We start from the raw sequence: 13,010 nt of genomic DNA on the forward strand, positions 1-13,010 counted from the left end.
GCAGCTTCCCTGTCCTGCTGAAGAAAAGTGACTTTCAGTTTTGTTCAGACCAGAGCAGCTTCTTCTACATGTGTGATGTGTCCTCCACATGTCTTGGGTTAGGGTCAGGGTTATGGAGGTTTTTCAACAATGACTTCCTCACTCCGCTCTTCCATAAAGGTCAGATGAGTGAAGTGCCACCTGAGCTGTGGATCTCTGCAGCTCCTCCAGAGTTCCCATGAGCCTCTGGGCTGATCAGAACTCTCCTTGTTCAGATGTACGTTTGGTGGACGGCCATGTCTTCTAGGTTTGTAGTTGTGCCAGATTCTTTCCATTTCCAGATGATGGACTGAACAGTGAGATGTTCAAAGTTTGGGAAACCTTTGTATAACTCTGCTCTAGACTTCTCCACATCTGGTGAGTTCCTTGGACTTCATGAAACTTCTTCTCTGAACAAACGTCTGTGGCCTTCACAGAACAGCTGCATTTATCCTGAGATTAGATCACACTCAGGTGGACTCTGTGGACCATCATTAGGTCAACATTCAATCTTTCATCAATCATCTAGACACTTCTGTTGGCTGCTGTCCACTCAGGGAGAAGAGGTGAAAACTTTTGCACGCTGCAGTTTTCTGTTTTTTTAGTTTTTTTACTTAAATCTGGAAATCAATTGTGTTACACTTTGTGTTGCTCTTTTACAAAAATACCAAATATCAAATGTACTTAAGTTTGTGGTCGTGACATGACAAAATGTGGAAAAGTGGAAACTACTGCATTAAAGATCAGAGGGTAGAGTGGCCAAAAAATATGACTCAAGTAGAAGTACAAAGTAGTGGACCAAGAAATCAGAATCAGAATAAGGTTTATTGCCAAATGTCAATGAAGAGGATTCACGAACATAGGAACTTGTCCTAGTGCAACACAAACAACAAACAAAATCAAAATGACTCAAGTGTGAAAAGTGAAGGTAAAACTGCACAAACCATCAGTGAAGTCTGGTCTTCTTCTAGAGGTCGTTCTAGACAAGCATCAAGTATGTCTGGACACTGTAAATACTATTTACACATATTGTGTGTCCCCTCTTAGGAGAGCCCAGCCCCCCCGCGGTGCACGGGCAGAGGGGCATGGGGAAGGCCTACAGGCTGGGACTGGTCAAGCAGGACGACGGGGGCATGCCCATAGTGGAGTACATCGTCAAGTACAAAACGGTGAGTAATGGCGGGCTCTGTGCCACTTCCTGCAAACAGAACTGGATCCTCATTAAATACATCTGAATATAATACTACGGGAACTACATAGACCATGATCCTTTGCTCCATGACTATATTATATGCCACTTTAATATTTGAAGTCTTTGGAATATGGAAACACAATCATATTTACAGTTCTGTTTGCCTCTTCGTGATAACTACTGTTTAGATGATGTTTGAGTGTCTCACATTCCTACTTTAAAGATATTAGATTGGAAGAAAAATACCATAGAATAAGCCAAGTTATGTAGGCTAAGTTTATACAGTATATAGTATAGTAAAAATATTCAAGACATGTATATTTCCTGCTGTACAATGCTCGTTTGTTCTCTTCAACCTCATTTCTTGGACACTTATTTAACTTATATTCATCCAAAACATTCTGATGAATGTATATATTTATACAAACGGCCATCTTCCAAACAAGCACATTAAAATGTTCTTTTCACTGTTCAGTTCATCTTTTTTTGCCTTAGTAAATTCTAAAAATCACCCAAAATCTGGAACAGATACATTTGCAGCGTCAGTCTGTGTTTTTGAAAACCACTAACACTTCCCAAGACTTCATTTATATCCGTTCTGACAGCGCTAAAGTGGTCCAAAGATGTACCTCTCAACACTTTGAGTTTTTGTTTTCCAAAAGCTACAATTTCACCATTTCCCTTTTACTTTTCTTTATTGTAAAAACCAAAGTGATGTGCCGACCATTCAAATCCCCCAGAGATCCCCTCACATAGTGGAAAGGACTGAGAGCATGTTCTCTCTGTGACTGACAGCGTCACAGCCCAACAACAAGCAGCTTTTAGCATCTCTGAGACCATCGTATACACAATATTCAAAATGGTCCTGGCCGTGAGTTCTTTGGGTAAAATAGCAGCTGAAGTGAGAAGATGGTGCGTCACGCTGGGGGGGGGGGGGGCGGACGCGGACGCTGGGGCGGGGCCAAACACAGGAGCCAATCCAACGCAGCAGAGAGAAGATGTAAATCGTAGCTTAAGGTTAGCAAGTGCTTCCTGTCTAATTCATTTCTATTTCTTTCTACGTCATGTAGATGTAGTCACATTTTTAAAATTGCAATAATTATATACCACTACCCATTGTCATTGTATATTTTTCTAATTAATTTCTTGTCAAGAAATTAATAAAAAATGCATACATTTGCAGTGTAGAATATACTGAACTTATAATGTTCTTATAAGTTCTTGAGAGATCTTCTACTGAAAGTGTTTTTCAGACTTCCTATAAGTGATCTGTTCTTCTGGATCTACCTCTGTATCTACCTGCGTTGCACCAATGAAATTTCCCCATGTGGGACAATAAAGGAATATCTTGTCTTATCTTATCTTAAATGCTTTAGCCGCTCCATTCACACATTCCTCTGTAATTGAAAGTTTTTTTAATGTAGTTGGTAGTTGCCCTCGGCAACATACATTTATTGAAAGAAACATGTCTCGTAGCATGATTTCTGCACTAAACATTAGGTTATTAAAAATAATCAGCAACGACAAAAAGACTCCTAAATAATTCAAGCTGTAAATATTTAAATATAATTTCTGATGCATGGATTTAGTCCTGAAAGTCAGCGTGGAGAACCAGCCGTGAGCCCTGCCAGTTATTACAGCAGTATTACACCAGTTATTACAGTGATATTACGCCACAGTTATTACAGGAATATTACACCACAGTTATTACAGTAGTATTACACCACAGTTATTACAACAGTATTACACCAGTTATTACAGTGGTATTACACCACAGTTATTACAGGAATATTACACCACAGTTATTGCAACAGTATTACACCACAGTTATTGCAACAGTATTACACCAGTTATTAAAGTGGTATTACACCACAGTTATTACAGGAATATTACACCACAGCTATTACAGTAGTATTACACCACAGTTATTACAGTAGTATTACACCAGTTATTACAATAGTATTACACCACAGTTATTACAGTAGTATTACACCAGTTATTACAGTAGTATTACACTACAGTTATTACAGCAGTATTACACCACAGTTATTACAGTAGTATTACACCAGTTATTACAGTAGTATTACACCACAGTTATTACAGCAGTATTACACCACAGTTATTACAGTAGTATTACACCAGTTATTACAGTAGTATTGCACCACAGTTATTACAGTAGTATTACACCAGTTATTACAGCAGTATTACACCACAGTTATTACAGTAGTATTACACCAGTTATTACAGTAGTATTACACCACAGTTATTACAGTAGTATTACACCAGTTATTACAGTAGTATTACACTACAGTTATTACAGCAGTATTACACCACAGTTATTACAGTAGTATTACACCAGTTATTACAGTAGTATTACACCACAGTTATTACAGCAGTATTACACCACAGTTATTACAGTAGTATTACACCAGTTATTACAGTAGTATTACACCACAGTTATTACAGCAGTATTACACCACAGTTATTACAGTAGTATTACACCAGTTATTACAGTAGTATTGTATTACACCACAGTTATTACAGTAGTTTTACACCACAGTTATTACAGTAGTATTACACCACATTTATTACAGCAGTATTACACCACAGTTATTACAGTAGTATTGTATTACACCACAGTTATTACAGCATTAATACAGCATTATTACACCACAGTTATTACAGCGTTATTACAGCAGTATTACACTACTGTTATTACAGCAGTATTACGCCACAGTTATTACACCACAGTTATTACAGTAGTAATACACCACAGTTATTACAGTATTATTACACCACAGTTATTACAGCAGTATTACGCCACAGTTATTACAGTAGTATTACACCAGTTATTACAGTAGTATTACACCAATTATTACAGGAGTATTACACCACAGTTATTACAGTAGTATTACACCACAGTTATTACAGCAGTATTACACCACAGTTATTACAGCGTTATTACAGCAGTATTACACCACTGTTATTACACCACTGTTATTACACCACTGTTATTACAGTAGTATTACACCACAGTTATTACAGTAGTATTACACCACAGTTATTACAGTAGTATTACACCACAGTTATTACAGTAGTATTACACCACATTTATTACAGTAGTATTACACCACAGTTATTACACCAGTATTACACCACAGTTATTACAGTAGTATTACACCACTGTTATTACAGTAGTATTACACCACAGTTATTACAGGAGTATTACACCACAGTTATTACAGTAGTATTACACCACAGTTATTACAGCAGTATTACACCACAGTTATTACAGCGTTATTACAGCAGTATTACACCACTGTTATTACACCACTGTTATTACACCACTGTTATTACAGTAGTATTACACCACAGTTATTACACCACTGTTATTACACCACTGTTATTACAGTAGTATTACACCACAGTTATTACAGCAGTATTACACCACAGTTATTACAGTAGTATTACACCACAGTTATTACAGTAGTATTACACCACAGTTATTACAGTAGTATTACACCACAGTTATTACAGCAGTATTACACCACATTTATTACAGTAGTATTACACCACAGTTATTACACCAGTATTACACCACAGTTATTACAGTAGTATTACACCACTGTTATTACAGCAGTATTACACCACAGTTATTACAGCAGTATTACACCACAGTTATTACAGTAGTATTACACCACAGTTATTACAGTAGTATTACACCACAGTTATTACACCAGTATTACACCACAGTTATTACAGTAGTATTACACCACTGTTATTACAGTAGTATTACACCACAGTTATTACAGCAGTATTACACCACAGTTATTACAGTAGTATTACACCACAGTTATTACAGTAGTATTACACCACAGTTATTACAGTAGTATTACACCACAGTTATTACAACAGTATTACACCACAGTTATTACAGTAGTATTACACCACAGTTATTACACTATTATTACACCACAGTTGGACTAGGTTTTATCATGTCAGCGCTTGTGTTTCATTTAATCGCTTTTGAAGGTAGAACACGTGGATATCTCTTAATTATAGTGACAGTGCTTCCCACTTTGGCACATATAATGTTTATACGTTTATATGTGTTTAAATATCCCTAAAAGCTTTGTCTCATAGACTTGATTAATTATAACACCTTGAATTTGACAACTTAATAATGGCTTCTGACTAATGGAATGGTTAGAGCCAAATGCCAGGCTCTCAGGTTTTGATACATTTAAAGCTAATGTGTTTTCATGTCTTCTTCCATGATAGAGCTGAACTCTGCAGGACAGTGTCCAGCTCTGAACAGCAGGTGGCGATACATGTCATCAAGTCATCTTAATACATGACAATCTCGGCCTTTGGCAAAGCTAGTGGCAAGTCATGTGTTAAGATGTTAAACAGTTAAGGGCCGAGACTGCTGCCCTGTGGTACTCCAAATGTCAAAGAATTGAAGAACTCAATGTATTTGTCCTGTTCAATAGTTGTTCAAATATGATGTGGCTGATTTATGGAATCCATATGCTGCTAGTTTATCACTCAGGAATCATGGAGCCAATCAAAGCAGTTGAGAAATCTTGCATAAAAATGTCATCATGGTCAGAGCTGTGGCGTCTGTCAGTCAATCATCCGTCATCATGGTCAGAGCTGTGGCGTCTGTCAGTCAATCGTCCATCATCATGGTCAGAGCTGTGGCGTCTGTCAGTCAATCATCCGTCATCATGGTCAGAGCTGTGGCGTCTGTCAGTCAATCATCCGTCATCATGGTCAGAGCTGTGGCGTCTGTCAGTCAATCATCCGTCATCATGGTCAGAGCTGTGGCGTCTGTCAGTCAATCATCTGTCATCATGGTCAGAGCTGTGGCGTCTGTCAGTCAATTGTCCGTCACATGGTCAGAGCTGTGGCGTCTGTCAGTCAATCATCCGTCATCATGGTCAGAGCTGTGGCGTCTGTCAGTCAATCGTCCATCATCATGGTCAGAGCTGTGGCGTCTGTCAGTCAATCATCCGTCATCATGGTCAGAGCTGTGGCGTCTGTCAGTCAATCGTCCATCATCATGGTCAGAGCTGTGGCGTCTGTCAGTCAATCATCTGTCATCATGGTCAGAGCTGTGGCGTCTGTCAGTCAATCATCTGTCATCATGGTCAGAGCTGTGGCGTCTGTCAGTCAATCATCCGTCATCATGGTCAGAGCTGTGGCGTCTGTCAGTCAATCGTCTGTCATCATGGTCAGAGCTGTGGCGTCTGTCAGTCAATCATCCGTCATCATGGTCAGAGCTGTGGCGTCTGTCAGTCAATTATCCGTCATCATGGTCAGAGCTGTGGCGTCTGTCAGTCAATTATCCGTCATCATGGTCAGAGCTGTGGCGTCTGTCAGTCAATTATCCGTCATCATGGTCAGAGCTGTGGCGTCTGTCAGTCAATTATCCGTCATCATGGTCAGAGCTGTGGCGTCTGTCAGTCAATCATCTGTCATCATGGTCAGAGCTGTGGCGTCTGTCAGTCAATCATCCGTCATCATGGTCAGAGCTGTGGCGTCTGTCAGTCAATCATCCGTCATCATGGTCAGAGCTGTGGCGTCTGTCAGTCAATTGTCCGTCACATGGTCAGAGCTGTGTGCATGCATTAGGAGTGGACAGTCCATACATAAAACAATGAATGGTTAAGCTGACAAAAGTTATCCATTAATTGTTTTTATAGCACCAGACTGTGAATAGTATTAATATAAGTTGGCAAAATAATTATTTTTCATAGCGCTCCTATTTATGAAATTAGAACTTTACCTCAACAATTAAACTGATTGCAAACACATTATTATTAGGCCCGAGCGCCACAACCTGGCGAGAGGCCTATTCATCTCGTAAGGCCGTGCGAAGCATAGTGCGCACGAAATCGAGCGCGAAGCGCTCGCCCACTTCCAAACACTCACTAACGCACTCCTTCACTCACGCACGCCCCGTGCATACTAATCAGTAGTAGGAAAATGGAACATTACCGTTGTAAACGGGCGAAGCCCGTGCAAAAGTGCGCACTAAACGAGCACTTTACATTGAGATGACTCTTTAGTCTCACTATGTGGCTCTTTAGTCTCACTATGTGGCTCTCTTGTCCTGAGGATGAACAGGTTTGTGTTGTAAAGTGTTTCCTGGTTAAAAATAAACAGGGATTTCATGTTGTCTAAAGTCCCGACAGTCCCGGGACATAAGGGACAGAGAGACATAAGGAACAGAGACACTTCCTTCTCTGTTCTGTTTCCCTTTGGTCACATTTATTTTGCTTCTTGGTTCTTTTCCCTCTGTTAAGAGCCCGAGCGGGGCATCCACAGGCTGAAAGGGCGTTCTGGACGTGTTAGAGGTCGAGGTGGTGACTAAAGGCATTCGCTATGACACAATCTTAAGATGGAAGACAAAAGGATTTGTTTTATCAATACAAATGCTTTATGGGCATTCTAAGGACAAAGAATTTCCAAATATATATAAAACCTTTGTTTTTTTCCCAGGATAAAGAGGAGCAGTGGATGACGAAGCTCGTTCCCGGCGCTTACGACTTTGCAATGCTCCAGCCGCTCCAGTGGAACACCAGATATGAAGTCGAAATCACAGCGAGGAACGTCAAAGGACTCTCGGAGCCAACGTTCTACCAGTTCTTCATGCCACAGAAGCCCGATATTACAGGTACAAATATGATTAAGCAGTAGTAGTAGTATTATTAGTAGTTGTAGTAGTTGTAGTAGTAGTAGTAGTAGTAGTAGATAAGATAAGATATTCCTTTATTGTCCCACATGGGGAAATTTCATTGGTGCAACGCAGGTAGATCCAGAGGTAGATACAGAAGAACAGATCACTTATAGGAAGTCTGAAAAACACTTTCAGTAGAAGATCTCCTATAAATAAATAAAAACTCCCATAGACAAATAAATAAATAAATACATAAATACCATTGCGTGTGATCACGACAGTAATTGCACATGAATATGTGTCACGACAGCACATAGATTGCACATGAATCACGACAGTAATTGCACATGGTTAGGTCAGTATTGCGAGTGTTCAGTACTAACAGTTTTTGTTATAAAGTCTGACAGCAGCAGGAAGGAAAGACCTACGGAACCTTTCCTTCACACATCGAGGGTGGATCAGTCTCTCACTGAAGCTGCTCTCCAGAGCGGAGAGAGTGTCCTGCAGGGGGTGACACTCATGGTCCAGCATAGATGTGAATCTAGCCAGGACCCTCCTGTCCCCCACCTCCTGCACCGAGTCCAGAGCACAGCCCAGGACGGAGCTGGACTTCTTGATGACTCTGTCCAGCCTCTTCCTCTCCCTCTCTGTGATGCTGCTGCTCCAGCAGGCCACACCTACAGGAGCTGATGCCACCACAGAGTCGTAGAAGGTCTTCAGGAGCGGCCCTGTCACTCCAAAAGACCTGAGTCTCCTCAGGAGGTAGAGCCGACTCTGGCTCTTCCTGTACAGTGCGTCTGTGTTATGAGTCCAGTCCAGTTTGTGGTTCAGATGAACACCCAGGTACTTGTATGAGTCACTCTCTCAATGTCCCGTCCCTGGATGTTCACTGGTGAGGGGGCAGTGGGGTGGCGTCTGCGGAAATCCACCACCATCTCCTTGGTCTTCCCCGCGTTGATGAGGAGGTGGTTCCGCTGACACCAGTCCACAAAGTCCTGCGCCAGTCCTCTGTACTCCGCGTCATCGTCGTCCGTGATGAGTCCGATGATGGCAGAGTCGTCAGAGAACTTCTGCAGGACACAGCTGTCCGTGTCATGTCTGAAGTCTGCAGTGTAAAGGGTGAAGAGAAAGGGCGCGAGGACAGTGCCCTGGGGCGCCCCCACACTGCAGGTCCGAGTGTCAGACACACAGTTCCGGGCTCTCACAAACTGGGGTCGGTCTGTGAGGTAGTCCAGGATCCACTCTGCCAGGTCATACTCCACACCAGCCGTCTCCAGCTCAGGAGCAGCGGCTGGATGGTGTTGAAGGCGCTGGAAAGATCGAAGAACAGAATCCTCACAGAGCTGCCAGGCTTTTCCAGGTGAGAGAGAGAGCGGTGCAGCAGGGAGATGACGGCGTCCTCCACTCCGATGCCAGACCGATATGCAAACTGCAGCGGGTCCATGGCTGAGCTCACGGTGGAGCGGAGGTGGTCCAGGACTAGCCGCTCCAGTGTCTTCATCAGGTGGGACGTGAGAGCCACTGGCCTGAAGCTGTTGAGGTCTTTGGGGCGCGGTGTCTTAGGCACAGGTGCCAGACAGGAGGTCTTCCAGACCTGTGGTACCACCCTCAGCGTCAGGCTCATGTTGAAGACATGCTCCATAACTCCACACAGTTCATCTGCGCAGGACTTAGGGAGCCTGGGGCTGATGCCGTCAGGTCCTGCTGCCTTCCTCACTTTAATCCTCTTCAGCTCACTCCTCACCTGTGCTGCTGTGACAGTCAGTGGATGGCAGGGGGACCGTGTGCTGGGGGGACGGGTGAGTCCAGGTGAAGTGGGGAGCTGATGGTCCGGGGCAGATAAGCCTGATTGATTTGATTTGATTTGATAAGCGAAGAGGAACAGATGCAGGGCATTGTCCAGCTGTGGAAGAGGGAGCATGCAGCTGTGCAGGGGGAGGGGCGGGTGACTGATCAAACCTCAAGAAGTGAGCATTTAAATCATTCACCCACTGTAGATCCCCCTCTGTCTGGGCAGGGGGGATTTTGAAGCCCGAGATGGTTTTCAGGCTCCTCCACACTCCCTGAATGTTCTTTTGCTGCAGCTGCTCCTCCATCCTCCTCTTGTAGCCGGCCTCAGCCTGCCTGATCTTCCTCCTCAGCTCCCTCTGCACAGTCCTCAGCTCCTCCGTGTTCCCTGACCTGAAGGCTCTCTTCTTCTCCTTCAGCAGAGCCTTCAGTTCACGGTTAATCCATGGCTTGTTGTTTGGGAAACACCGCACCGTCCGGGAGGGAACAATGTTCTCAAAACAGAAGTTGATGTAGTCCGTGATGCACTCTGTGATGGTGTTGATGTCCTCCCCATGTGGGTCATAAAGCTCAGTCCAGACAGTGGTGCTGAAGCAGTCCCTCAGAGCCTCCTCGCTCTCAGCAGACCACATCCTCACCTCACGGGACACCACAGGCTGCCTGCGCACGATGGGTTCATACACAGGCCTCAGATGTACAAGGTTGTGGTCCGAGCTGCCCAGGGGAGGGAGGGGGGAAGAAGAATAAGCCTCCTTGGTGTTGGCAAAAAACAAGTCCAATGTTCTATTATCTCTGGTGGGGCAGGAGACATACTGGGTGTATGTTGGTAGAACAGAAGAGGGAGAAGCGTGGTTAAAGTCACCAGAGATGAGGAAGAGAGCCTGTGGATGCTGTGTTTGCAGCTACAAGTGCAGGAGAGCAGTGCTTCACAAGCATTTTCAGCATTGGCAGACGGGGCCACATAGACTGCGATCAAAATCACATGTGAGAACTCCCGGGGCAGATAGTATGGCCTCATGCCAATAGCCAATAGTTCAATATCCCTGTTACATAGCTGCTCCTTCACTGTGCAGTGTTCGGGTTTGGACCAGCTCGTGTTCACATACACCGCCAGACCTCCACCTCTTTTCTTCAAGCATTCTCTCGTTCTGTCCGCCCGCAGCAGATGAAAATTGTCCAAACCTACAATAGAGTCTGGCATTTCTGCTGTTAACCAGGTCTCTGTGAAAATCAAGACGCTGCTGTCCCTATAAATCCTCCGCATGAGGCTCGCTATTTCCGTCATTTTATTTTGAAGGGACCTCACGTTACCCATGACTACGGTGGGAACCGACTTCCTGTTTGTCCCTCTCTTCTCTCGGAGTTTACGTCCAGCCCGTCTGCCTCGTTGCGTTTTCCTTAGGATGTCCGCCGGGATAACGTGACGATCTCCGGGTAAGACGACTGTTCTCCACAGTTTCATGAGTTCCTCCTTTGTGTAAACGCGGTACGGCGCCGGAGCCGGGGGGCGGGGCCGGAGCCGGGGGGCGGGCCGGAGCCGGGGGGCGGGGCGGGGCCGGAGCCGGGGGACTCAGAGCCAAGGCACATCGCGACGACACGACGAAAACACTCAATCCAGCCGAATAAAGTCAAAACAAGTTAATTTAAAGCGATTCCAGTGCGTGTCCCGATCGTTCGTGAAGTTCCTCTTTCATATAAACGTGTATATAAACGTGTACTGACGACACGCCGTACTTTAGCGCGGCCGGAGGGCGCGGGGGGGGGGGCCTGGTGGGCTCACTCGGAGCTAGCTCACGTCACAACAACACAACGAACGCAACGAAAAACGCTCAAATCCAGCCGAAAAAAGTCAAAAACAGTTGAATTAAAAAACTATTCCAGCGCGTGTCCCTATCGTACAGTAAAATAGAAAAAATATACTAATTATATTTACAAAATATAGGAGATAAAGCACAATAAGTGTGAGAAAGAAGAGAGAGCGTTTACACCGGGCTGCCAGCTGTACCAGCGCCTTATGACGTAGTAGTAGTAGTAGTAGTAGTAGTAGTAGTAGCAGCAGGAGCAGTTGTTGCGCGTTGGCGTTGTTGATAATGATGATGCTCTCGTTGGTGTTGCTTAGATATATAATAATATATATAATAATAAATAATTATAGAAGAAGCATAACAAATATAAGCAATAATCACAGTATATCAACAGTATTTTCCTGATAATATTTGTGTTTGTGACTGAAATATCAGTCATGTCAGTCATAATTGTATTTGTTCACATACTTTATCTGAAGTACAACAATGCTTGTAGTGGCAATTGAAGTGTTGTTAGTAGTGTTAGTAGTTATAGTTATTGAAGTAGTAGAATTGTGATATTTTGCGTTGAAGGAGTCATGAGTAGTTTTAGTCGCACACAACTGTATTTGCTCTTGGAATGTAGTACATTTCTGTCTAAATTGTGTTTATAGGTTTTCATTCAAAACCTCTATTTTCTTGTACTTTGTACTTTGTGCTTGTATCAATACATTTACTTTCTCCGTGAATACTTCTGCCCTGGAGTATGACGCTTTGGCGTTTATAACTCTGGACCAAAATGTTCCCGTTTGGACAATGCGGGCCCCAAACACAGCGAGGCCCTTTCCGTAACTCTGTGGACTTTTCTCATAGATTATGCTTCTCACTATGATCGCTAAAGGCCTTTGAAATCATTTCCCCTAAAACGTGGTCTTGAAGGTTGTGTGTGAAGATGGCGATGTGTTTTCTGCCGTGGAGCTCCATTAAGGCGCAGTGAAAATGCTCTTCTGACACCACATCTCGTACATTCAGCTCCTGGGTAAACAAACCGAGGGGAGAGGAATGAGTCGGGAGCCTTCACGATATCTCAAAGGGATTTTTATGAGAGCCGGTTAAACATTTGCCTTCCCACGCGTCTTAAAGGAAGGAGGAGCCTCCCAAGCGACATTATGACCACAACACGGTGCAATGAGTTCAGTGTGGCACATTTTAGCTACACAACTGCAAAAGAACATAGCAATACAGGGGGTTCTCAAACTGTGGTACTGTGTCCATACATGGTTCCATTACAGAGTCACGTTCAAAGGTTCAGTCTGCCACATGCTTGTCTCCATGGAAATGTCCATCTTATGACATTCCACATTTCTCTTCAAGGAGAAGAGCACATCTTTGGAGAGACAAATCTAACCTTGCAGCCAGATGAATTCTGGTGATATTTGAGAATCCTCTGGTCGAGCTCGAGCAAACGCGGCGACGCCAACGGACGGAATCTGACCTTTTTTGTGTTTTTCAACGTGCACGAAGAAGCACTTTGTGAGTTTGA

The 13,010-nt window shown here is 43.6% G+C and overlaps 1 protein-coding gene across 3 annotated transcripts in view; it reads left to right on the forward strand.

The window, feature by feature from the left end:
- Positions 1 to 13,010, forward strand: part of LOC140362610 (neural cell adhesion molecule 2-like) — a 535,654-nt gene that overhangs the window by 457,085 nt on the left and 65,559 nt on the right. For all 3 annotated transcript variants that reach the window (XM_072448723.1, XM_072448705.1, XM_072448713.1), the window contains exons 14-15: positions 1,066 to 1,187; positions 7,718 to 7,892. In XM_072448723.1, coding sequence (XP_072304824.1) covers positions 1,066 to 1,187; positions 7,718 to 7,892 — 297 coding nt within the window. The remainder of the gene's footprint in view (positions 1 to 1,065; positions 1,188 to 7,717; positions 7,893 to 13,010) is intronic.

Source organism: Eucyclogobius newberryi, unplaced genomic scaffold, assembly GCF_026437365.1.
Source record: "Eucyclogobius newberryi isolate DKJ021-1_F unplaced genomic scaffold, fEucNew1.0.hap1 SCAF_1, whole genome shotgun sequence".
Taxonomy (NCBI): Eukaryota; Metazoa; Chordata; class Actinopteri; order Gobiiformes; family Gobiidae; genus Eucyclogobius; species Eucyclogobius newberryi.